The 27,838-nt window shown below is 38.7% G+C and overlaps 1 protein-coding gene across 1 annotated transcript; it reads right to left on the bottom strand.

The window, feature by feature from the left end:
* Window positions 1-1,741: 1,741 nt before the first annotated feature.
* Window positions 1,742-17,670, bottom strand: neurl1b (neuralized E3 ubiquitin protein ligase 1B). Its single transcript, XM_028009358.1, has 6 exons — window positions 17,017-17,670; window positions 11,306-11,550; window positions 10,901-11,234; window positions 6,890-7,624; window positions 4,974-5,099; window positions 1,742-4,622 (listed from the first exon to the last, which is right to left on the bottom strand). The coding sequence occupies exons 1-6, from the start codon at window positions 17,045-17,047 to the stop codon at window positions 4,375-4,377; spliced, it is 1,719 nt and encodes a 572-aa protein (XP_027865159.1). The 5' UTR covers window positions 17,048-17,670; the 3' UTR covers window positions 1,742-4,374.
* Window positions 17,671-27,838: the final 10,168 nt, after the last annotated feature.

Genomic DNA, 27,838 nt, shown 5'->3' on the forward strand with positions numbered 1-27,838 from the left:
AGCATTAAAATCGCAATAAAAAATAAATCTTAGCATTTAGAGCAGCATTAGCATAAAACACACAGCAGTTAATACCTGAAAGAAAAAAAGGTGATTAACATTTTTTTTTTCTTTTTTAGCTCCAGATCAGTTATTTATGCCCATTAAATTATCTGTTGAACTGAAAAATGCAATCCAATATACGTATTAATAGTAAACTAAAAAAAGAAAAGATTAAGAATGGAATTACGCAACACATTTGCTGTTGATTTGAATCTTAATGTGCTATAAATTGAACTGAACTCTTTAAATAACAATTGTTATGATTCTTCTTTGTTGCTTAGTCAGCAGGGAACCTTAACTACAAAATGTCGTTTATTGTCCAGGTGTGTTTCTCTACAATACTTTTAGATTCATAAATATTATTCAAAAAATTGAATAATTTTAGCTTTCAGAGGAACAATGTCTCCAAAATGTGCTAAGAAAAAGTAAGATTTCACTAGACCTTTAGGTCATTACTGCCTTTTCTTATTTTAATTCTAAAGTTAGGGCTGCCCAGTATTATCTGTCAATAAAAGCCACTGAAATTACTTTTAGAGCGTGCCTCCGGTTGTTGATGACCTGAGAAAGATTAATGTTGGGGTCAAATATAGTCCAGTTTCGGACGCCTAAAGGGTTCTTCTTGGTGATCCTGTGATAAAAAGGGTGTTTGTTATTCCCCACAATACGGCAGTGCAGGAAAGAAATGTTATTTCACCATGAGGCATAACCTCAATATATAAAATGTTATCAAATATGAATAATTAATAAAAAAAATTCCATACTCTTCCAAGTGAGAGCCTAATCTGAGCAAATTAAGCATTATATGGCAGCTTTCTGGTCTCAAAATCACAACAATTCATAAGTCCACTACAATTGCTTTAAAATTCCCACTTAACAGAGTATGCCTGCAGCTAAAATAGGAAAAGCAGAAAATAATACAGGGTGTCTTGTTTCTGAAAGATGAAACAAGTCTTATTTGAAACCCAAGGTTTAAATAGCTTATATGTACCTGCTATAGCCTTCTTGCAATGTTGAAAAAGCTCACATATACTGGATAAATGCTGCAGGAAGTTGATGGCAGCAGGATACCTGGGGACGCCTCCTGCGACCTTCTGTACTGCTGAGGATCAGCTCCTCAACCTCTATCCAGCGCGTTATATTTCTGTTCATTTTTTAAGCATAAAAGTGTCAGTAAGTAGTTTTATTCTGTATGAGGAGTTCTGTAAAACCATCTTAAAATTACAACAGATTTTATTTTGTAGACAACTGTTAAAACAGGCCTTGATTTGAATGCAATTAGATGTTTTCTTTCATGCTAATATAATGGAATAAAATAGAAGTCAGAGTTGATCAAACTAAAGCGATACTATTGCATCAGAGTTGAATAATTCTGTTATTTCTATTTGCTCCTTCATTAAAATGCATGGTAGTTTCCAACATGTTCAGCATGACCTTTCATCTGCTTTAACTGTTCCCACAGTTCACTCTGTGTAAATATGATAGCTATCATTTCATATCTGGACAGAACATCACATGTTTCAAAATCTTCAGAGTGCAAGCAAATATGACCTTGAGTCTGATAGGGATCAAGGTGAATGAAGGTCAGAGCGATTTTAAAAATGCATCAGAGCTCTTTGTAATTTTTTTAAGACAAGGGATCTGGGCTGTTTAATTAATTCATGATTAGTTGTAGTTTTAAATATTCACAAGGACTGTGTCAGACGTGTCAAATGTTTTTATTCAGTGATGATGGTTTGTGGTGGTTGAAAAGGTCCAGAACCGCAGAGATGAACTCGATGATTATTAATAAAGACCCTAATAACACAGCAAAACTTAGAATATGGCACAAGGAGAACAAGAACAGGGTCTTTTCATACAAATAAGCAGTGTGTTTGAGGTTTGTCGTAACATACGTAAATGGCTGTGGCTCCATTTAATAACATTATTAAGTAGTCTTTATGAAATATGAATAAGAAAAGTTTCTGATCCAAAACCAAAACCTTGTGATTGAAACTGAGGATGAAGAGATGTTCAAATTAACAGCATTGCAGTGAAAAGGTTTCTCCATGAAATAATGACACTTAACGTTTCAGTATCATGCTTCACATGAAAACAAAATCATTTCCTCCTTTGCAACTTAATTTTCTTTCCTGAAATGTCAAAAAATTTAAATGATCCTCAGGGGAAAACCCCCCCAAAACATCACATATTAACAAAACAAACTGCAACATGTGTTTCTTAAGATTTGTTCACTTTCCAATAGATATTTTATTAAAATGCTGTAAAGAAAAAAAGATGGCTCATTTTACAAGAAAGTATAAATCAGCAAAGCTTCATTATTCAAAAAAAAAAATACTGTCATGATTCTCATGAGTTCTATACAACATACCATGTTCTATATAGATTATAGTGTAAAAACTAGTGGCGATATTTTCCCTAATAAACAGCAAACATCTATTTCTAGTGTGTACTTCTACATTTAATATCATTTAAATTACTGTGCACACTCTAAGTTGATTTACTCAGGAGCATCGCGTAACAGCAAGGGTATGTTAGTGTTAAATTATAATTGTGCTTTTCAAAAATATCATTTAAATTAGTCTTTATGAAATAAAACTAGATAAAATGTATTTAGACAATATTGTCAGTCTCTCAGAGTGCAAAACCAGATTTTTCCTTTTTTTTCCTCAAGCAAACTTCCATTTTTCTTTAGAGCATGGCATTTCCCTTACATCCAGTCACAACCTTCTCTCTAACCTGCCTTTACTCTCGTTGCATACATTCTGTGTGCCTCAAGGGAGGGCGTATTCGGAAAATATGGCTAGGGATTTCATATATATATATTTTTGCTTTTAGCGATATCATAACAACAATCTAAGGCACTCGAAGTCAATGGTCCACAGGTTCTCTTGGTTGACATATACAGCGCCTTGCAAAAGTATTCATACGTCTTAAACATTTTCACATTTTGTCACGTTATAACCAAACACTGAAAATGTGTTTCGGTGTGAATTTGTGTGCTGGGCTGACACAAAACCATTAAGGACAAAGTAAAGGATGCATGGTATACAAAATCTTTACAGAAAACATTTAAAAAAAAAAAAAGTGACATGCATTTCTACTATTTACCATGTGAATTTTATCCCCAGTCTTAGTCTAATTGTTCTTCGAAGGTTTGTTTGAGAACATTAATCTGTTTGCAAGAAAATGATTACTCCTGCACTTTGCAAGTATTACCTTTATGGAAGAGTAGCAAAAAGAAAACCATTGCTGAGAGAAAGTCGTAAGAAGTCTTTTTATATATATTTTACCACATGCCATGTAGAGGAAAAATGTGGAAGAAGCTGCTTTGATCAGATGAGACCAAAACTGAAATTTTTGGTCCACATACAAAACTCTATTTGGGATGGATATGTAACACTGCAACAACTATGTAGTTGTTGTAGTGTTACATTTTTAGTTCAATCCAGAAAACAGCACTCACAGAGTGAAACATGGCTGTGGATCCTTTTCTTCAGCAGAGACAGGGAAGCTGTAGAGTTGCAGCTTTAGAGTTCATCGATAGATGGATGGGGCTAAGAAATGGCGAGAGGAAGAGGAACACCTTTCAGCAGGCAACAACCCTAAACACCCAACTGGTGCTAGAAAGCAAATTGTTGAGATTAAAATTTGTTAGAGTGATTCAGCTGAAGTCTAGATCTAAAATCAGGTTTGAGAGTGGATGTTTACCAATGTTTGGGCTATTTTACAAAATAAGAAATGTTCTTCTCTAGATGTCCAAAGTCCGTAGCGATGTGCTCTAAAAGTTAAGTTGTAACAGAAAATCTAGTGTGGTTCTACAATGGCACGCCACACTTTTCAGTTGTTTTTTTTTGTCCTTCACGTCACAATAATGTACCAGTTCGGGTTGATTTTTGTCACAGAAAATCCAAACTAAATGGATTGAAGTTTGTAGTTACATAACAAAATGTGTTCAATGTCTATGTTTTCTTTTTTTTTTGTAAAGGACTTCTACATACCTAGAATGTCAACAATAAGGACAAGAAAGTCACAGCAAGCCTCTCTGCTTCAACAACACAGGTGAGATGATGTGGAAAACATAAAACGGAGCACACGTCTCATCATATCTTGACGGAAGTAAAGGTAGTCAAACATCGAGTCTGGTTATTAGTCCATCTTAGCTCTGTCTCCAGACTGCATTCAGCCACATGTAAGGGAAATCTAAGAGGCACAGTGATGTTCTGATGCGGTCAGTTTCTGGTTTAAGGTCAGGATTGTGGTCCAGCGAAGCCTGAGAGGAGTCAACAGGTGGTAGAGACGCACGAAGCACCTGCTCACAAAGCGGAGCCGCCATCACGGCCGATACGTTTTGATTACATCTTTGATGGGCCTCCTGCATATCGGGCAGCAGGCATTGATTTGTCTCTTCAGCTTCTGCCCGCAGTCGTTGCACAGGCACATGTGTCCGCAGGTGTAGATGACCGCGTCCACCTCCTGGTCGAAGCAAATGGTGCACTCTCCGTTCTTCCCAGCAGGGGGCAGCTCAGAGGCAGACAGGGAGGGGGATGTAGGGGGGCTAAGCGGGGAGCTGGGAGCAGTCACTGGAAGGAGAGAACACAGCTTGAATGAATGGAAGAGTAATCCTCTGTTGTTGATGGAGGATGAGTTTTTTATGTTTAATATTCATATATCTGCTCAGAACAATATGTTTTAAAAAAAAGACTACTCTAAACATTTTTAACAAAATGTCCTTGCCAATGACAAAATCTTAACATTCCAGAAATGTTTTAGTAGAAGCCTCGCTTCCTGTAATGGATAAAATTACGAAAAAACAAATTTCCCCTGCAGTTCGTCAGAACTGCTGCGCGTCTAAGTCGTCCCTTGGGGGCCTCATACAGGCCTCCATATATACAGTATAGTATAATTTATGCTGTCAACATCTGGCATCTTACCCAGAGAGGATTCTGAGGCAGAGGAGGATCTGTTGACGCTGAAAGCCAGGTCTGAGTCACTGTCATCTGGGCTGCTGCTCTGAGAAGTTGTGGGGGATGTGCAGGGAGGACTGGACTGCAGTGTTCCTGTTCCGCAAAGACAATTATAAATCAACAACCGCCACACAATTAGACTCCCTATCTATAAAAGGTTGGGTTTCAGTTCGAGGATATATTTAATGTAAGTTAAAATGAGTGATTTCAGAACATCGGCTGCCCGAATGTAAAGCTGCAGGCTGTACTCTGACATGCCCGAAGCAGACAGATTAAAAATGCATGCTTATTCATTAGAGCGACTTTTTTTCACGGTCTTCTATTCATAGCAGAACATTGCTGGATTAAAAACAAGAGAGAACAGGGTCTGGTCTGATGGGAGTTTTTGTAGGAGTTGGACCACAGGGACTGAAAAAGGTCATGGCTCAAGGTTAAACAGCCTAATGAAGAACAAATCTACCCAGATGAATTCCTTTAGCCTGGGAAAAGAAAAATGTTGTCATCTTTTCAGGAAGCCCATGTTTGGTTTGTGGAATATTAAGATTCCTTTCAATCTAATTGTGATTAACCAGAATTAGAATTAGTTTTTAGTGTTTAGTACTTTAAAACTGTCAGATTTACAAACAAGTAATGCAGATAACAGGAAGGCTAAACATATTACATATAAGTTGCTCTGTTTTACCATGTTGAGCTTTCAACGTCTCTCGGTTTTGGAACATCCTTGATCCAGAAATGTTGGAAATCTAAGAAGTAAGTAAGGCTTTACATTCGCTATGAAATACACAGAGAGACTGCTGCTGAGAGATGCTAATGCTAATAGCTCAAATGTAGCATAAGCTGCTAAACAGTTCAAAATCAAATCAATAAATATTATGAAAGTGAATGTTTACAGACACATGCAGTGACACCACATCTGCTTCTAACACAAATAATTAATGACCATTGAGACAGGAAGAGGTCTTGCTTCTTTATATTGAACCTTGAACTTTGAAGCTCCTGACTGTTTTGGTACAAAATCTCATCTGCTTGGACAAAAGAGGATTTCAAGTAACTTAATTGTCAACTCTAGAAAATATGGCCATGTAACTCAGACAAATTGTATTTATAATCAAAAAGTTGCATATAGTAATTTCATGTAGTTGTCAGTAGCAGACATACTTTCAGTTCATGGCTAAAATAAATGGAAATTGGGTGTCATTTAATGTCTCAAAAAAATAATAAGCAGAGATCACACATAGATTTATGATATAAAAGATCTGAACGTTTTTATGATTATTTCTCTTCAAAACTCATCAAAAATACTTTACTAAAAAGACAAGTAAACTGATATGTACAGTCTGGTTTAAGAAATAGCTTGCTTGCAGGTAAGCAGAAGGGAAAGAGATGGCGTTGAGAAAAGAGGACTAAAAATCGGCCAGCTATTCTTGAACGCTTTTGAATTACGGTCTTGAAGAAAAATCTGCTAATTTCTGTATTTTAAGGTCGGAAATTTACAAAACAAACACACAGAGATCAAAAGTCTGCCAACTCTGATTGTCTATTTACATTTACTTACTGGAACAGGAGGTAGAAAGCTAACAGGGCAGTACCGTGGATAAATACTTTATGTATTATCTCCTCACCTTTCAAAGAGATACATCCCATCTCATCTTATTGCGTCATTACTGTTTGCATTTAAAAACAGATGGAGAAATGGTGCTAAACTGATGTGCCTCATCGTCACAGGCTTTATGTGCTCACAGCTCTGTCCCATTAAGCATGAGTGAGTAAAATTTTATTTTTCTTTAAAGGGGAAAGTTCCAGTGATTGCTATCCAAGTTGTTTTATTGCTTTGGCTCCTCAGATGCTTTGTGTGCTTTATGTGTCGCTCTAAACACACTTACCGAGTATCCTGAGTCTGTTCACAGCTCCATGCAGTGTGAAAAAGGCCCACAGGACCTGAGAGGAGTCTACACAGAGCAGCCGGCCCCGTCCCACTCCGTTCACCCCGTGGTGCACCTCTCCGCTGGGCAGCAGACTGAAGCTGAGCACGTCTCCAGAGCAAGGCATGGGGAAGCCGCGGTGCAACACCCAATATTCCTTCCGGTCCAGGAGCACCTCAGGGTCAGCCGGCAGGTCTCCAGAGTGCAGACAAGCTGGGTCGCAGGATGTTAAACCGAATGACATCGACCCAAAGTAAGGCAGACCCAGGTGGCCCACCTCCACATACAAAGTCTCTCCCACATGGAGCGGCCGGTCGCTGAACACCAGAGTCCGGCTGCTGTCCAGAAAATGGATACAGGCGGCCAAACGGTCTGCGGAGAGTATCACATCAGATCCACGGATCAGGTGAAAGTGCAAGTCATTGTCCAGCAGGGACGGCAGACCCCGGACGCCCCTCGGAAACGCAGAGGAGACGGTCGAGGACGGCGTGGAGGAGGAAGAAGAGGATGAGCAGTAGTGGATGAGCTGAGAGTAGTTGTTGAGCTGGAGGTTGGCCATTTTGGCAGCAGCCGCCTGGTTGTTCTCCAGCTGATTGTTGCTGTAATTGGCCGAGTCGTGGCTGCTCTGGGGAAGATAGGCACTCAGACGGGCAGCGCTCAGGCAGCTGGACCCCACGCTCTCAGCAAATGTGCTGTCTGTGAAGCAAAATGTGCACGAAAAAGTTAATGGCTATTCAGTGGCCTGATATAATCTGTCCCAAAACATTTCTCTGTTCTCTTCTAGTTGGCACTTTACTCTTATTTTCCAAGACAAGACATGAAAAAAACTGTACTAACTGTCAGGAATATTAGTTCAAACTGATTCAGACAAATTTTATAACACTTACTGGAAAGCTGTAATATTGGTAATAAAATGAACTACAAGGGAGCTAAAAAATCTGCTATTAGTCACAGCTCTTTTCAGAGGCTTCATTTTTCCAGAAGATATATGACGTCTTCTGAAAGAAAATAACTCATTGATGCTGCTTTTTGTCGTCTGTGTTGTATTTCAGCCCTTTTTTCAGATGTTGAGTATGTCTTTACTAGCTTTGCACGTCCAGAGACTGAAGTTTTTGCTGATTTTCTTAAGCAAGAATAGCTCACGCTTGAACAAACGGATTGGAGATTTCAATTTGATTTAGGTCTGAACTTTGATTGGGCCATTTCAACACACGACTAGGCTTTAATCTAAACCATTGCATTATACCACTTACTCACTGCATAAGATTATAATCCTGCAAGAACGTGCACCTCTAACAGGCTTTGTTTTTTTAGGACTACACATATTTAGCGCTATCTTTCCCCCTTCACCTATTACCAGTTTCCCTGTCTTTGCTCAAGTACAGGTTCCTCACAGCATGTTGTTGCCACTGTCATGTTTCACAAGGAGTACGGTATGTTCTAGGCGATATGCAGCGTTAGCTTTCCACCACACATAGCAATTTATATGACCACCTTCTTCCACATGTTTGCTGTGTCGCTCACTTGACTTGTGACAAACTTTTTCTGGGTTTCTTTTAACACGTATTGCCACTCATTTTAAAAGGCTCAATCTATGGAGTGTATGATTAGTAGTTGTCCTGTCAACAGATTCTCCCACTTGAGTTATGGATCTCAGCCAGAGATCTCAAGAGGTTCTGAATCTCTGATTAAGGTTTTCCTTGTCTGGACTGTCGGTATAGATTGATGTCCATGTCTTCATAGCTTTATAGCTTAAGCAAAGGTCTTCAGTTTTAGATTGAACTATATTAGGTAACATTGGTGTAAGCCTTACCCATATGATCCAATGTTCTGCCCGTCCTTTCTGCTGTTTGTCCGCTAAAGATACTCCAAACTTCTCGAGCCCCTTCTGAACAGCTGGATTTATACTATTATTTTTTGAAGACTGGGGCTATTTCTGATGAGAACGCATTGATAAAATTATTTACAATGCGTTTCATTTTTGCACATGTTGAGAATTTCACAGTTTCTAAGCCAACTAAGGGTTGTTTCTGATAACAAAATATGATGTTAGCGTCCAGAAATCAAAACGTAAACACATCTATGTTGAATTTAGTCCCACGTTGTATTTACTTTACGTGGACAAACAAGCATTGTCAGGAAGAGCTTCAGCTTCTCTGTACTCCAGAAACATATATAAACAAGTCTGCTGCTTGTAGCCCCCCTCTGACTTATGGTGCATTCCTTTACCACTATTTCTAGAGATGTTGGAGCAGTAGAGCTCCCTGGCCCCTCACCAAAGCTTCAGGGACGGACAGCCTTGACCAAACAAGGCTACAGCTTCTGTCAGGCGAAGACAAACACGCCCGACATGTAAGTGTAAGAGCGAGGACAGCGAGGGGACAAATGTTGATGGAAGCGAAGCCGACGAAAAAGCAGAAAAGTAACACGGCTCAGGAAAGTGATAGTAAGAGAGTGTTTATGGAAGTTGTGAATAGTAGTTGGGAGGGTGAATAGACCGCATGACATCTGTTGTTCATTTCTCCATGTCATGTTAGCCAATTTGAAATAAAGAGGCTCTGGTTTTTAAGACAAACACAGATCCGTTTTGACACACGGATCATTCATCATCGAGCCATCCCAGACCATTTGAAACCGACCCATGGGGCTGTAAAGCCAAACTCCCAAGAATCTGTCTAATTTAGCCGTGAATATGTTGACCCTATAAAAAATGTGTTTCTGTTGACTTTGGGTTGTCAAAACACATGGTCCCAAGATGACTGACTTGAATCCAAATAGAAAAATATGGAGTACTATAGTCAGAGCCTTGCAAAAGAATTTATATCTCTGGAGGTTTTTCACATTTTCTCACAAAACAACCACAAACTTCCATGTGGTTTATCTTATAACTGGTAAGTACAAAGTAGTGAATAATTGGGAAGCTAAAGATAATTATACAAGGTTTTCTACTACTCTGATAACTCTAAATAAAATCTATTGCAACCAGCGTTCTGCAGAAGCCTCCAAACTTCTCTGTATAATCTCAGTTTAAATCCAGATATTCTGTGAAACCCTCGGAGGATTTTTAGAGGAGTGTAAAACAGGTTAGGTTGTAAAACAATATCCCAAGGAGTGTCTGTTCTAGCCATCATCTAAAAATGGAAAAAAGAACAAAACAGTTGCAATTCTAAGAAGACATGGCTGGGCAAGGAGAGCAATATCTAGAGAAGCAGCCAGGAGGCCTGTGGTATCTCTGGAGGAGCTGCTGAGATCCTTTGCTCAGGTGAAGACAATTTGTTGATAAGAAAAGGATTCAGCCCTATAATCAACACACTTGGGCTGAGACCAACATTTATTTATTTATTTATTTATTTATTTATTTATTTATTTATTTATTGGCCTTTTGCAAAACATATTTGTGACACAAAACTAACACTGCGCTTCACTCTAAATGAATTATCTCAACAATGAAACATTGTAATGCTGAAAGAAGACATGACGCTGTGGCACAAGGCTCACCTCCTAAAAGTGACAACTCAAAACATTTTTTTTTTTATCAAAGTATAATCATTTGTCATTATCCCCTCGTCTAAGATGACTTAGTCTAATTTGGCTGAGCTTGAGCTGTTTTGTAGAGATGAATAGACAACGGAAATTGGAGCAATAAGTGCTGCATAACTAGGTATAAACATGGAGTACAAATGCGCACCAAACTTTTCAAATCTTTTTTTCTAAAAAAGAAAAAAGAAAAATAAATGCATCCATTTTCTTACACTTCTCATGTATTCACTAACTCATGTTGGTCTATCACAATATGTTTAAATAAAATATGGTGAGGTTTGTAGGCATAGCTATTTATGGTTTTAACAAGGGCACAAAAAGTTTTTACAAAGCACTGTACATGGCTAAAGATCTTCCTATTAGAAGTTGAGTTTGCTCACACAACTTGATCTTTTCATAATGCACTGACTACCAGAATCACGAGATTCTTACCAAGCAGTGTGACCTCCTGAGTGATGCCGTAGATGTCGATGATTGCCCAGAGTGGGCAGCCAATGCTGAGCCCACAGTGGAAGAGGATGGGCTCTCCATCATTAATGCTGTAGAAAACCCTCCCGTGGCGATCAGCCCAGAACGATAGCATGTTGTCCTTTATGGCCAGTCTCTCAGGCAAGGCCTTGGCCCAGTAACCGGGCCGCGTCACCAGATCTGGGCACGCATACTTGGGGATGTCAGTGGCCTCTAGCTCACTTGGATCCAGACTGGTGAAACCAAAGCGCAGTGCTCCACTCCAGCCAGTGTGCACACCGGTTAGGCGAAGACGGACCTGAACACATGAAATTGTTACAACCTTACTGCAGCCTTATCAGAATAACCATACAGAGAGATGAAGCAAACCTTTTCATAGAGGTGGACGGGGCGGTGGCTGAACGTGATGCCATTGCAGAAGCTGTTCTTGCGAGTCGCTCTTCGAAGCTGCCCATCCAGCCTGATGTTCTTCCCCCTGGCATGCGGGTTAAAGCGCAGCGACTCCAGGTTGATGTTGACAGGCGGGGCAGATGTTCTTCTCTCCACACCTGACCCATTGTTGGGCAGCGTGTAGTACTGCCTGCTAGCCACCGGGCGGGGTTGCAAAGTAGCATCTGTGTGGGTAAACATCAAGAGTTACGTAGGTAGATGAGAACAGAGCCCTGCAATGATTCGGCTAACACGCCGTCTGAACTGCAATTTTCTTTTAATTTGTTATTGCATGAGCTGAGAGTACAATCAGCTGTTTTAAAGTGCAGCATTAGAAAAAAGGGAACTGACAGTCTTGTGCATTAAAATTGTTAATTGACTCAAATAAATTTGTCTGTAAAACACTGGGAAACTGTCTAATTTATCCCCTTTAGATCAAACTAAAGTTTGCAACATACGCCATTAGTCTTTATCATACTTACACACCCCTGGCCTACAGCATAAATAAACCCTGCATAGCCTTCTTTATTCCTTGAGTTATCTTCAAAAGGGGAGAATGAATCACGCAGTGCATAGTCAGTGTCAAAATACCAAAATAAAAGGCCTAATCTTTGTTTTTTCTGCACAGAAGGAGTCAGCGTCCTAGTTAGCAAAAAAGAATCCCTTGATGAGCATCGCAAAACAAACAGATCAGAACTGAGGAGAAGACAAATCGAGCGCCAGCTCAAATGAGACATGAATGATGAGTGTTTATGGTATGGACTGGCTGTGAGTCGACCCTCAAAGGGAGGCGGTGCGTCTCCTCTCCTCCTGCGGGCCACGGCGAGATTAGGTTCCTGTTACAAATTCACGGCGTTCTGGTGCAAAGACAATAACTCAGTGAAATGTTCCACAGCACATTTCCTAAATTAGGCATTATCACTGATTATATTCTAAACTATAGAGCTCGAAAACATCTGTAACATCTCAAACGATGTGCCTCTTCCCATCTGCACTTGAGCATTTTGGGTTTTGAACAAGTAAAATATACTTTGGAGGTTAGTGCAACACAGAAAACATGTTGAGGCTTGACCTGACCGCCTGAGGCATAACTGCCTCGCTGACGGAGGGACAAACAGGGAAGTTTAATCACATACAGTGAGACATGATATAGACACTTGTTTGCCCTTATCAGATGGAAGTCGCGGCAAGTCAAGCAGCAAGGGGCGGCTCAAAGCACATTATGACTGCAGTTGGGGCCTCACATAAAATAAGCTAAATTTGTTGTTACAAATATATAGGAAGAATAAAGACCCACAGATCTTTAAGGTGTTTTGACTGCTAAATGTAAATTTATCAATAAACCTCTTTGTGTCTTTGCATCTTTCAGTTTTCAACTACAATTGGAAATTGCGTAAACAAAAAATATTGCCTTTTTTTCTGTCTAGGAAAATTTCTAGTAATAAAAGAAAAAAAAGAAAAATCAAGAAAATGGAAAATGACTATCAAACAGCGCTAAACAAAAAAAACAATCTCCTCACATTCGGATTCAACTCTTTTCAACAGTATATAAAAGTACCATCAGTGGACTGTCACCTTGTAGCAACAACATTCCCGGTTCAATCCCACCCTGACCTTTTTCTGCATAGAGTTTGCATGTGTGGGTTCTCTCCAAGTAGTAGATACTATGGTCTGTCCCATTAATACTTAGAAGGAATTATCAAATTTCAAGTAAAAGAAGTCAACTTGGCAGAAAGTCATTTTCTAATCAAAAATCCACATTCGTTTCTGCTAGAATACAACACCAAATACAACACCAGGATAACTAGAGAAATTAATTGCACTTCTGCCATTTTGTACCTCAGACAAACATTTCCAATCCAGCAGTAATTTGCTGCTTCTGTTTGTAGATATGTTACAATTTTTAAGTGTTTAGACTGCATAGAGAAGTGCACTGGTACCGTATTGTGTTGCTAGTAGTAATCAGCATGGTCCCTGCACAAACATTACCCAATTTCTGATCTGCAGCTAGAACAAAGTGGAAGTTGGAGATGTTGTAATGCTGCTGTAATGTTGTAATGTATTTGTCTAGGAAGTTGGAACTTCCATCTGAAAATGACAGACGGTAAACTGGAAAATCTTTGGGATTTGCATCTGTTGTGCTCCCTTAACTAAGCTAGCAGGCAAGCTAACAACAAAGTGTTTTCTATATTTTATGCACTCAAACACTAGATTAATATACTTAAGAGTAGATAATATATGGAAGTGTATAGAGGAAGTGTGAATTTCATATCTTCTGAGACAGAAAATGTAAACGGTACTTGAATTTCACAGATTTGGTGTCTGACTGGGCCGAGATCATTCTCAATTATGAGTAACTACTCACACTACCACACATTTTGAGGCGAAGAAATCGTTTCTCTGGATTGACTCTAAAAACATCCTCTGACCTCTGGATTGTGTCTGCCACTGCTCAATGGTGGCCAATTTATTTTTGGGAAATGCTGAACCTTCAGGATTCTAAAAAATGGAAAAGCATAAATGAAATCCTAAGACTGCACAAGACTGTCATACCAAGGCCAGCTTCTTCAAATAGAAAACCGATTTTAAGCATTCTTCATATTCTTCTTTAGCTGAACAAGCTGCTTATTTACTTAAATATCTTAGATGAATCTAGTTTGGATTATAATAATTTATTTCTGACTGGTAAGCTTTGATAACTTTGTTGTGATGTAACCACGATTACTGCTAAAAAAAAATAATAGCCATGTTTACCGGGAAATGTACGTTATAAAAAGAAGTTCTAAATGGAAATAAAGCCAACATAATTATTTACATTTTGATTAAATAGATTAGTATGTAGATGTAATGTTCAAAATCAGTTCAAAACTATAAATATTAGCCAATTCATTTTGGTAGCAAGAAACACTTTGACTGGCGCTGGTTCCATCAATCTTAATTCTCATGTAAGGTTGTAAGGTTGCCAAGTTTGTTGTGGATTCTTTCATGTCTGAATGCAAGTTTAAATTTGGCACAGAACTTGTGGTTCAGAAAGTTCGTCTCAGAGCAAGCTTGCTTCATTTAGCCGGGTCTGTGGTGTTGCTACGGTCAAACTGCCTAGCAACCTCAGCTTAACCCTGAGGCAGACATTGCCGATGAAGGCAATGTTAGCTGCGGTTTTCAAGTAAGGCTAACAAGCCACCTTAGCTAGAATGATTTGAAAAGTTAAATATTATTACTTTATGAACTTCATGTGACTTGAATGATTTGAAAAGTTAACTATTGTTACTTTATGAACGTCATGTGACTTGAATGATTTGAAAAGTTAACTATTGTTACTTTATGAACGGTGTGTCATGAATGATTTGAAAAGTTAACTATTGTTACTTTATGAACGGTGTGTCATGAATGATTTGAAAAGTTAACTATTATTACTTTATGAACGGTGTGTCATGAATGATTTGAAAAGTTAAATATTATTACTTTATGAACGGTGTGTCATGAATGATTTGAAAAGTTAACTATTATTACTTTATGAACGGTGTGTCATGAATGATTTGAAAAGTTAACTATTGTTACTTTATGAACATCATGTGACTTGAATGATTTGAAAAGTTAACTATTATTACTTTATGAACGGTGTGTCATGAATGATTTGAAAAGTTAACTATTGTTACTTTATGAACGTCATGTGTCATGAATGATTTGAAAAGTTAACTATTGTTACTTTATGAACGTCATGTGTCATGAATGATTTGAAAAGTTAACTATTGTTACTTTATGAACGTCATGTGTCATGAATGATTTGAAAAGTTAACTATTATTACTTTATGAACGGTGTGTCATGAATGATTTGAAAAGTTAACTATTGTTACTTTATGAACGTCATGTGTCATGAATGATTTGAAAAGTTAACTATTGTTACTTTATGAACGTCATGTGTCATGAATGATTTGAAAAGTTAACTATTGTTACTTTATGAACGTCATGTGACTTGAATGATTTGAAAAGTTAACTATTGTTACTTTATGAACGTCATGTGTCATGAATGATTTGAAAAGTTAACTATTGTTACTTTATGAACTTCATGTGACTTGAATGATTTGAAAAGTTAACTATTGTTACTTTATGAACGGTGTGTCATGAATGATTTGAAAAGTTAACTATTGTTACTTTATGAACGGTGTGTCATGAATGATTTGAAAAGTTAACTATTGTTACTTTATGAACGTCATGTGACTTGAATGATTTGAAAAGTTAACTATTGTTACTTTATGAACGGTGTGTCATGAATGATTTGAAAAGTTAACTATTGTTACTTTATGAACATCATGTGACTTAACTAATTAGCATTAGTGCTAATGCTAAAGCAAATGTTGCTATCACACTGAGCTCTCTTCTGTCAATGGAGTAAATCTGTGGGCTTTTCAGGGAAACTTTTTACACACCACCTTCTTAGATTTTGAGTAATTACTATTTCAGTAACATTTTAATCAAAACAATTCCTAGTTCTTGTAACTTTTAACATGAAAGGACAAAATTTAAAGCAAAATTACCTTTATAAGTTAGAAATCAATAAGTTCAATCAACAATTTAACTTTTAGAGTTTTTTTCCCCCAATTTGTGTTTTGTTGCTGTTAAAAATACATCAAAAATCTTGAATAAAAATGATTACGATTGCACTAATTTTATTGAGTAAATTCTTTGTTTTCACAAATCAAGTGAAAGTCACAAGTCAAGCTTTCACAAATCAAAGCTTGACTCGATTTTACATGGATTTCCAGAAGGAAACATTCCTGGCAAAAAAAAAAAAAAAAAGAAAACAACCTAATGTGAGTTGCTGTGATGGCAGCACCCCCTTATTCAGTTGCTGAGACGGGCCTGCTGGGAGCGTGGGAGTGTGACAGACGTTAAATCAAAGTGATATAGGGGAACTGATTATCAAGTAATGGGCTCTAGGTAACATGACAAAGTGGCTCAGAGCTTAGAGTTCATAATCACGAAGAAAACGAGACTGACAATCAAGCTCATACAAGAATAAATCACTGCTAATCACTCGAGACTGCTCTTAAAGTAATAGCACTTGGAATAAAACGATATTTTGGTGTTTGTTCCTTTTCTCTTCTAGTTATGTATATATTTAACTATTGCTACCTTGGTGTTTTGAGCTTTTACGAACTACTGCAATAAAACCTTGCGCAAATTTGAAATAAATAGCTCACTTTAAAAAAAAAAAAAAACATGCTAAATATCTGCCTGAATTAAAACAAAGTAACATAGCTTTATCATTAAAATTTTAACGCGGCAGTGCAAAAGATGTGCTTTTTCATAAATGTAAAGGCTTTTCTAATAAGATCTTTGTTCATGAAATTCACATTTTTGCTATCATCGCTCTCAAGTTTGCACTACTGATGTGAATCCTGAAGCTGATCATATGGAAGTGTTGTTTTTTTGTTTGTTTTTGTTTTTTTTCTGGAGCACCGCGGCTGCTGAAGGAAAGGAGCGCTTCCCGGGGAATCACGCTCATCTCCCCCGTGATGCGGAGTGCATCAGTGCACGGCGATCACAAGACAAGGCATGTGTAGCCTATACACACCTCTGCTGTTTCCCCCACATTAATAAGCCAATAATGACCAAAAAGAGGGGAGGAAAGAAAAGAAAAGAAACCTCACCTATTAATGGCTTTGGCGCTGTATTCCCCATTATATGTTGATGTTTCTCGCACCGGCTGACAACTTAATTCCGATTGCAGTATTTCTCTGTCCATCCATGTATTCCCGCACCGACGTGCACCTCCCCCGATCGGCTTGTGCTCCAGCGCCTTCCGCTTCGCGACGATCCTCCCAGATGAAGCATGGACCCGCTCTTCTTCTTAATGTCAACCCCAAGGCGCTGCGACAGGCAGACACCTCGAACTGGCGCACAGCTGCCCCCTCCTTTCTTTATCGTGGGCTCCCCTCTGCACGACTTTAAAGAAACAGTGAGCGCAGATCCCACGCAGCCTCCTGATAATTAACTCAGCGGTTAATTTACGCTAATGAAACACTAACAATTGTGCAGCCAATAATACTTAAAAATAAGGCATGCCAAAGGGAACGGGGTTTGTGGATACATTTCCATACAGAGTCAGGCGGACAGGATGCTGAGAACTTTGAAAAGTCCTTGAGATTGGTGGAGAGATATAATCAACCAGAGTACAGATGTACAGAGCCTTACACATTTATAAAGCAGACTAACAGATAAGGACTCCACACTCCTGATAAAAGTCAAAGTACCGTCTGAGGAAATCCCCGTTTTTTTTCCACACCCTATCCTCTGCCCTCCCACAGCCTTGACTGCTGGGCTTCTCTCAAGCTGTTTCCTGTCTTTTGGATCTCTCTGCTCTCACAGGAGTCATGCATGGCCTGCAGGGCTTGTAGGAATGAGAACTACATCAATGAAAGCAGTTCTGGGATGACATGTCTCTTGCAGCATGAGCGAGATAGAGAGAGGCCCAAGGTGCTACAGTAATCTGTGTCATACAGCACAGCGGGAACAAAAGCCTGTACTTTTAAGAAAATAACATGCTGCGAAAATGTTCAAGCGTGCTCACAGAACGTGGAGGTTTCTGGGCAGACTGACTGAAATCGGAGGTCAACCAAGTCTTGTCAGCATTGATGTTTGGGTGATGGCAGACTGGAACTAAATATAACTCTAAGACAAAAGCATTTGTTTCTGCATGCTCAATGCTGTTTGTTTTAGCAGGATACTGTGGCTCCCTTAGAGTCTTAGGTGAATGAATGGTGTTTGGGGTGAAGCAAGGCAGAAATGAAAAATTCTCCCCACGCCTCTCTCCTTAGCTTCGGAAATAAAGAGCTGCAGTGGTGAGGGGATTAACACAGGAAGTGAATATGGCTGCGATGATGTCTGCCATCAAGCTTTCCCTGTAAAGACAGCAGAGCTGAAGTAACAAGTGCCGCTTCCCCCCCTGACGCTTTCTGCACTGCCTATGCGGACTACAGGGTGTTAATGAAAGCATAATGATCGCAGATTTAGTTTAAATGCAAGCATCTGTATCTCCAGGTTTGTTTTCAGCAGTTATTTAGAGGCCCTTCAAGATGTCTGCAGGAATTAAGAACATTGCAGAGACGCCGGTGATTAAAAAACAAAGCAGAAAGCTGTGAAGAGAGGTTGAGTTACAAAGTGATGTCCTACATTTTTAAATGTGTTAACACTCGATTTGGTGAATTTCCTGACAATGGAAAGCATAGGATGTACAGTACAGACAAAAAGTTTGGACACACCTTCTAATTCAATGGGTTTTCTTTATTTTCATGACTATTTATAAGGCAAGAAATCCCACTTATTAACCTGACAGGGCAGGTTGACCTATGAAGTGAAAACCATTTCAGGTGACTTCCTCTTGAAGCTCATCAAGAAAATGCAGAGTGTGTGCAAAGCAGTAATCACAGCAAAAGGTTGCTACTTTGAAGAAACTAGAATATAAGGGGTATTTTCAGTTGTTTTACACTGTTTTGTTTAGTGCATATTTCCACATGTGTTATTCATAGTTTTGATGCCTTGTGTTAATCTACAATGTCAATAGTCATGAAAATAAAGGAAACTCATTGAATAAAAAGGTGTGTCCAAAATTTTGGTCTGTACCGTAGTTCTAGTTTTAAATGAATAATTCACAAAATGTTGTGCAAAATAAAAATGTAAAATATGCAACATTAGGACTCTGAAATGGCTGAGAAATTTTAGCTACAAAATTGTTTTTAGTTGATTTTCCAAAAACATAACAGCTTCCTGGTCCAAGACCACATCTAAATCTAATTGAACTTCTGTGGCAATACTGACAATTAAAAAGATATTCAAAAGATTCTCTCCATCTTATCTAAATGCGATTGAGCTATTTTGTTAAATCAAATTGGTAAAAAATAAAAGTAAACGTATTATGTACAGAGTTTGTAGAAAGATAAAAAGGGGTTCTACAAAGTACTATTTTAGGGGGGATGATTACACAAAACACTTTTCAAACCTTAACTTGCATTATGTTTTATCCACTTCATAATTATGCAACAGTTTCTTTTAATATGTCATATAAAATCCCAATAAGACAAAAATTAATGTTTGCAGGTGTAACATGACATGGTGTTGTTTTAATGATTCCTTCTGTACAGACGCACAAATAGATGTCAACAAAAAATTGTATATGTCAAGGGATAAAATGAAAATGTTACATGTTAATTAGTACAATATTGCTAACTGTGTCATGTGCAGACGTCCACAACAGAAAAGCTAAAAGATAACGCGACTGGTAAGAGGATCCATTCACACTGAGATGTATTCAAAACTCTTCAGGGGAATTTAAGAGAAGCTGCTGCTTTGTTTATAATGGCAAATGCTTTTTCTTTTTACTCGGCCACAGATCTCAATTAGGGATCATCGACAGAAGCTCTAGATTTTCCCAGGCTTTTAAAAAAAATAGCAGAAATGATTTAGATGGATGGCTGTGCTTCTTTTACTTGATAATGCGTAATTTGTGATGCGTTTTCTGTCTTTATACGCAGAAAGAATAAAAGCACATCTCAGTAGAAAGTTTTTCTTTTTTTTTTACAAACTGCAACGACTGGAGAGCAGTTTCAGCGGGTTAGCACATTTGTTGTTTTTTTTAAAACAAAGAATCCATTTAAATTTTTTTTACACTGCAGCAGAAAGACGTAAGCAATGCTAATCTTTCACATATTGCTTTAAAACTGCGTAAAAAGCCGCACTGCCTTCCGAAATAAAGCAAATGCAGGCAGCAGTATAATGCTCCGCCACGAAACATAATGCATTGTCCCCCTTCAGGGCATCATGCATCTGTAATGCAGCAGTCCCTCCAAGGCCCCTCCCTTACGGCGATTAAAGTTATTTCCAGAAAAGGAGGGCATATGTCCCGTTTGCTCAAGGAAAGTTGGCCCACAGCGATGCGACTGCTGCCTCGCAGAAGCAGCGCGGTGACTGATCCTTGGAGAGAAAAGTGTTACATTTGCAGTATTTTAGCTCTCCGTAAGAAGTCAAAGGCAGAAACGCTGAGCAGATGGCTGCCCGGGAAGGTTTGTGAGTGGTGGTCTCAGTATCAGGCAAGGGTGCTGTCCAAACCTCAGCCACTGATCTAATGGATGAAGTGAGTCATACCCACCTTCATCGCGAACACAGCCATCTCCGCGAAGCGCGCACAGGCCAAGCACAATGAGCCACATTCATGCTGCAGCTTTCTGGTCACCCTCTCCGTGTGCGTGCACTTTTCTCTACTTTGGCTTGTTCACATCTGCTCTCAATATGGGCTCCTGTCTTTTCATTAGGTCGACTCTTAACAGCCCATTTTGAGTCAAGCACCTGCTTTTCAAAAACACAGTAAGAGTGCAAGCCCTGCCAAAGCCATTGTGTCAGTAAAAGAAAAAAAAAAGCGTCTCTCATGTGGATGACGAAGCAATGTATTATTTATATATATATATATATATATATATATATATATTAAAAAAACATATTTTTTCAAAGCATCTGCAGTATTTGAGCTTAATTGGACTCCTTTTTGGGAGGTAGGGTTCTTGCCATGTGCATGTGCTCATTGCCCTCACAGATTGTTCTAATTTACAAACTCCTCAGATCATAAGAGCGAAGGCTGTGGTAGTCTGGAGCAGACAAAATGCATGCATGCTTGGTTTCACATGTGCAATTTCAGATTTCAGTAAATTAAAAACACCACTAGGTAGTGAATCGCTGGCAAGGGGTGTAAATTGGAAAAACAAAGCCCAGACAAGGGTATAAGCTGTGCACACTAATGTAGTCCGTCTCAAATCTGCAAGCTTTTTACAATGTTTGCTTTATGGTTAAAGTATCAATAGGGGGTTTGTGCTGTGCTGAAAAAAAAACAGAATGGAATGATTTTTCTTGGAAATCAAAACGTATAGAAATAATTCTTGCCTCAGAAGAAAAAAAAATAGATCACATGGAATAAAAACAACCTTTTAAAACTTACAACTCACAAACTGCCCCAGTGAGTTAGGTTCCTTAGTTATCATTAAGTCATTTTGTTTAACAACCTAACCACCAGGGATGGAAGTTCTCTAAATATTCCCAAAACAAGTGAGTAAGTTTATTTTATTGAAGGCTGTTTTAATGTTTTTATGGTAAAAATAAAAAAGAATTTTCGTTCCTCAACTTTAACTCCAGTCATGTGTGTAAAACTGTAAATCATCTGTTTACTTCTCCATTTTGCATGTGAACTTAGTTATTTGTGCTACTTTTCTGTAAAAGAGAGAAGTAGAAAGTCAAATGAAATGCAGCTCATCCCCAAGTCAACAGTTTCTTGGGAGAAAATAAAGAAGATCAACCTTCCATTTACCAGTACAGTGACTCCTACATGACCCAACCTTAGGCCTTGTAGCTGGTCGATGTTTAATCAAAACAAGCCTGTAGTAGGTAATGTGTTTCAGCTTGTTGTTTATGCTCCAGTACTCCACTGTTATAACTTTTATTTAGCGCATGTTTGAGGTCATGCAATAAGTAGAAAAAGATGAGATCAAAGTGGAAGGCAAATAGCTCTCTAGCTCTCTCTGTTCATCTTTTTAGTCCTTTCAGAGGCCATAATGCGGAGCGCCTCAACTGACCCCTATTGTTACTGTGTTATGTTTTTATACGTAGTAACAGGAACAGATTTGCACAGAGGTCTTCCCTAATGGAAGACCTTCTCTGCCGACCCAGATCTCCCCTTTTCCACTATAACACGAACTAATGTCCATGAAGACCACAAACATACAAGAGGAAGCTCTGGCATGGTCAAACCTGTTCTAGAAAAAAAAACTTAACTGTGACAATTTGAGTTTTTCTGTGTGTCAATTTAGTTCCTCTGCCCCTGATTGTTCCCAGCTGTCCCTCGTTTACCTTCATTAACTTCTCTGTGTATTTATAGCCACCTGTGTGCCTTGTTCTCTGTCAGGTCCTTGTCATTTCTGTCGTGTCATTGTTAGACCTCTAGTCTTATGTTTTGTACATTGTACCAGTTGCTACCAGCGTCTGAGCTCTTTGCCTCTACTGACCTGTGCTGCCTGGATTATTGTTTGTATTTCTTCATTAAACCGTCATTTATTCTCCATAACCTGGGTCCTGCCGCGTTCCATCCTCACCAACTACAGCACTTCATGACATTAACCTAGTCTCAAGAATATAGACAGAGTTCTGTTATTGGTTGTACAAGAACTTGTACACACAAAATCCTTTTCGGGACTCGGTTGCACGTTTTCTCCAGATCTAGAACAATCAGACTTTCATGACTCCTTTAGCAGTTTTGTAAAGGGGAAAATCTGGTTTACTGTTCCTTTAATTGATTCTGAGTCCCTCATCAATCAAAACTTCTTTTTAAACAGAATATGTATACATAACTTGTAGAAAATCTAAAAAGTCTAAAATCAAGGTTAGGTGGTCAAAATAGGAATTTAATTCCACAAATTTTCTCCAAAATAATAACCGAATTCCAGTAAACAGTAACTCTCAAATTACCTCACTTATGCCTTCTTACTTTTTGAAAATGAAGCACTAAGTAGCGCAAAATAAAATCATTCAATTTAGATTAATTAAAACAGGCCTGCAGAAGATGATGTGCTTCACCTTGCTTCTCATTCGTCAGCTCATGCAATAAAGATACATGAGACATGTTCACTGCTTCAATTTTCTGTGTTCATAATTTTCTAATTTCTTTAACAAATGACCAAACAGAAATCAAACAAATGGTGCTTGTCTAAGACATTTCTTTCTGCTACTATAAAAACATGATAATTTAAGCTTTGTTTTCAGCTGTCAGTCTGACAGTCTTTTATTTGGAATTTAAAGTTATATCATTGAAATAACATCTTTTTTTAAATTCAAAGCTGCAAGACTCCTTTCACAAAAACTGCAAAAATTATGTGAGTATTTACCCAGAGATTATGGGAGGTACTGGGACTCGACCTCCTTAACTGATTGCTTTGGGTTACTGTCTGGGCATTTAATGTCAACATCTGTGTGTTGCTCTTGAACTGTTAAACATTGTATTGCAGTAATGCATGTAAAGCATCCCAACTAACACGTGTTGGCTGCACCCTCTTCGGTTTTGTGTTGGCTGGAGTAGTATTATCTGGGCTTTTGCACAACAGAGCTCCTGTATGGAACCAACTTGGGTTGACCAAAAACAGCCCATACTGGCAAACCCAATGTGGCACACAATTTGGGTTTTAGCGATTGGTCTCGATTTGGTATTGGGTCAATCAGATCCTAATCGGGCCCCATATATCAATTGGTTTGACCTGCATGAAACCTATATAGGCAGATAACATGGGACTGTTACAAAACCCAAGAGTAATCACACCTAGGGTTCATTAGTCAATCCATTTTTTATCCACATGGGCCTCATATGCAAATATGGCATTATATATTGCCAAAAGCCTTAAATTGCTTGGGTTTACTGATGAAAATTATATGAAATTTTGAAAACAATTAATACCTCTTAGAAACAACAATTTCTTTCGTAGTATACACATTTTTATCTCACCCATACTCGCACCAGGAAGCAATTTAACCTCGGTGCTTCAGCTCAACGTGGTTCTTAAATGTATTCTGCCAGCAACACACCAATAAAGAATGAGCAACTGGTGCAATTTTTTGATAAAAAGAAACCATGCTGTGTCTTAAAAGGTAATCATTTTTACAGACAGGGACGTTGCCTGTCAGAGGAGAAATTTCTTGAAGGCTTTTCCAACAAAAGAGCCTAAGGTATGAAATTATGTAACATGTCAAGTCCTTATATAAATGATCCCTGCTACCCAAACAGAGGAGGGACTCTGGGGGAGAGCAGACACAAGACTGTCGGTAAATTATTTTATGGCCCAAGCGTACAGAATAAAATCCTCACTATCTGACAGAGAAACGTGGAAAATTTCACGGCTTCACTAGGGTGTTGTTTTAAGGCCTCTTTGTCGGTAGGAGACAAGCTAAAAATGTCCGTTCAACGCAGCCAACCAGATGCATGGACGGTACTCTTCCTCCATCTGTTCTATTGTCTCAGTGTTCTGGGGGCTGAGGAGCGGATGCACCACCGAAGGAGATGCAGGAAGTAGTCTTGGCCCAAAACAACACAGACAACTTTTATCCTTTTCTTTACTGTCCTAAGACTCACATGTACGATGCTGTGAAATAGCATTTCTTCACTCACCTTCCTCTTTCTTTTGCTATTATTTTTTGGTCAAATACTCTGGTTTCCACAAGACATTCAAGGATTTCTCAAACATTTGTTATTCCTTTATTTAATCAGGTAAACCCAGTTGATCTCATTTTCAAGAGGGACCTGAGCAACATGCACGAAAGAATCAAAGCAAAACACCAGCTATTATTCTGGCGAGGAAGCGATATTATAAGATTATATAATTTTTTCATAATAACCTCATAAGTGATCTGTGAATACTACGGGTAATGCAATTAAATGTGACTCAGCTTTCTAAAAGAAAAAGTAAATAGGGGTAATTTCAGCTAATTCATGCTTTAACTTAGATGGTTTGGATATTCAATATATTCTGAAATGAATTAAGATTTTTAAATTGAATTTATTCTTGTTATCTTTGATATTAAGGTATTCTGGATGTCTTAGTTGTGGCAAAACGCAGAAGCAGAAGAACTCTGTAAAGGCGCAAAGCCTTTTCACAACCTTATACCTCAGTCTGCATTACAGCAAATGTGCCCAGCTTCTGTTATTGGGACCTGAAATGGAAAAAAAAAGCATTTGAAGAATCTCCAGTCTGTTTATAAGAACTGGCACCAGATAAAGTTAAAGGACAAAGTGAATCTCCTGCTGGTCTTCAGACTCTGGGTGAGGTGGAACGGGAAGCCGTTTTGAAACTCAAGTCAAGACCTTCGTCACGTTCCACCAAAACACACAGCTCCAGACTGAAACCAAGAACAGCTGTTGGGAACACTGCAAAAAGAAATATTGGCCCACAAAAATAGGCCTAGCTTTAAAATGTATGAAGTTAAATTTTACACACTTAATCGATCATGAAATATTTGTTTAAAGAGAAGTAAAGCTTGCAATTATAAAAGGGTGTTATCCTAAGCAATGGGTATATGTGAATATGGAAGGAGACTAATGGATGTAATTATGTTTTCATATTAATATTATAAAAAAAGATAAATGTTACTCAACCACAGTCCTTTGCTGGAGTTGTAAAGGCCTCCTGTGCCATATTCACAATAATCCCGCTGGCTGTACAGCAGGAAGGCAGTGAATTTTTGTGGTCTGTATTAAACAACAAACCTATAGTTAAGAAAAACCCAATTAAGCTCGTCAACATCATTAGAATTTATGATACTGTTCAAAAGGAAGTAACTTCCCAAGCAATTTAAGGCTGGTCAGAATTTGCCTTGGGGCTCTCAAAGTTTGCAACCTCCAAATTGCTTCACTCTCAAATATTCAGCAGAAAAGCATCCAAAAACTCATTAGAGAAATGCGACTGGCTTTGGGGGAAGTGCTTAACATTAAATCTGGTTATGGGCTTTCACGTTTTTATTCTGTTTTTTGTGTTGTGTCTTTTTAATGTGTCTATTACTCAAAATAACTTTGCACAAAAGTTAAAGAAGCAATTTATCAAGGTTAATGTTCCTGAAAAGTGGCAGATATTGGTCTTCTGCTGTACTGTACTCTACTCCACTGTGCTTTTTATTTTAGACTTTTATCAAATCCCATGGCTGGTATCCATACAGTAGAGCCTTGTTTGGATCCTTTCCAAAGCTAAATATTACGTACATGTTGGTAGAGGTAACAAAATGTTTACAGACCACAAGGTTGTGTGGTGATAGAGAGCTTGACTTCAAACGTTTTCATGACCCACTGAGGTCACAGAGGTTTATGACACAAAATGCCTTGGCTATTATTATGCCGTGCTATCACTGTAAGCTAAAAAAGACATCTAAGCACCCTTTCATGCTTGGACAAAGCGTCTGTGTGAGATTCAGCAGTTTCCACAAAGTGAAAGATGATCAAGAGCAGCAGCCGCCAGCTATTCTGCTCTATGCTGTTCGTCTGTATGTGCTTGGCTTGTACCTCATCTCTAAAGGAAAGACCATATAGGGAAAGCTGAGGAGTCCAGGTACCACATTGAATAAGAGAATACTTCCTTCCAGGGCTTGTTTTCTTTCCACTCAGAGACAGCTGGACAGACCATAGTATCCTGCCTGTAATTATTGCTAACTTGTCAAACTAATTTGCTGGGCTGTCTTTGCTTATCTTTTTGCAGTTTGGGAGAAAACACATGCTGATTGGCTCCAGATTTCCCACAGAGTTTAAACTGGATATGTGTTGGTCATCTGTTGCAGTCTGACCAGATGTAAATGTTTTTCACTTCTTTTTTTTAAAAACGTCAGTGTGTTTTTCACTGAAATTTTCTGTGATGCTGGAAGGTAAAGAACAAAATAAATTTTTTATCCAGGAATAGGTTGATACAGGTGTGTTTGGACATGTTGGCATGCCGGTGTGTAACTGAGGTCCAGGGAGCTTTTTCCATCTCTGTGGACTCGAGGAGGCCAATCTTAATGAACAACTTAAACACTCAAGACAACCACATGCGGGGTCACCTAGTAGCATGTAAGCATGTAGGTGGTGAGATGTTTGACTATCCTCACCTCTGGTTCCTGTGCCCATTCCCAAATGTTGCGTGTAGACATTTAGGATTTTGGGTGAGGGCTCAGGGGATGAACTGGTTTTGCCTACTGACTGGCAAAGGGGTTGATGTGCCTGCCACTGCCCCATCTTGCATTTTAAATGCACTATTTAACAACACGCATCAACACCACATAGTTGGTGGAGTTATCAATTTGAAATTCGGGGTTGGGGCCTGGAGGAAGAATGGACTATCTGTTCTGGGTTCGGAATGGGCTTCAGGTCTTTGGGGATGTTTGAAGGAGATGTCTTTCCAGGTTTTGAGGGGTCGTTGGGATTTTAGGATTTCAGCTCCATGTTTCATTAACAGGTCCCTTTGGGGCTTTGAGTTCTGGAAGGTGGTCAAATGGGGGTGTGAGTCTAGTTACCGGGGTGTGAGTCTAGTTACCGGGGTGTGAGTCTAGTTACCGGGGTGTGCATCTAGTTACCGGGGTGTGTGTTTAGTTACCAGCGGTGTGTGGCTGACAACTAGATGGGGAGTGTGGTTTTGCTATGGCGGTGAGGCTGCTTTGGTGTGTTGCACTGGCCTTCTATTTTTATATAGAAGGCCCACAACTTTCCTTAAGAAAGTTTTGTCTGTCATTCCTTCTGTTTAAAATTATAAACATTAACAAAATTAAAATTATAAAAAATTATAAACTCATCTTGCTTATTGACTATGTTGCATCAAAATTTAAGATGCAGGATGGTTCTAAAGGACACATCAAGCACATTTATGAAGGGGTCAGCAATACTGCTGGGATTAGTCACTCGTGAATCTATTTTTTGACACTTTCACTTCTGTT

Source organism: Xiphophorus couchianus, chromosome 23 (genome assembly GCF_001444195.1).
Source record: "Xiphophorus couchianus chromosome 23, X_couchianus-1.0, whole genome shotgun sequence".
In the NCBI taxonomy this organism is placed as follows: domain Eukaryota; kingdom Metazoa; phylum Chordata; class Actinopteri; order Cyprinodontiformes; family Poeciliidae; genus Xiphophorus; species Xiphophorus couchianus.

Bases quoted from the DNA above. Each gene is read 5' to 3' on its own strand.
- neurl1b (XM_028009358.1), bottom strand. From the start codon at position 17,047: ATGGGGAATACAGCGCCAAAGCCATTAATAG. The intron at 7,625-10,900 runs GTAAGAATCTCG...TTTGCTTCACAG, and splicing joins TCAGGAGGTCACACTGCTTG to ACAGCACATTTGCTGAGAGC. The intron at 4,623-4,973 runs GTAAGATGCCAG...CTCTCCTTCCAG, and splicing joins TGCCTCAGAATCCTCTCTGG to TGACTGCTCCCAGCTCCCCG.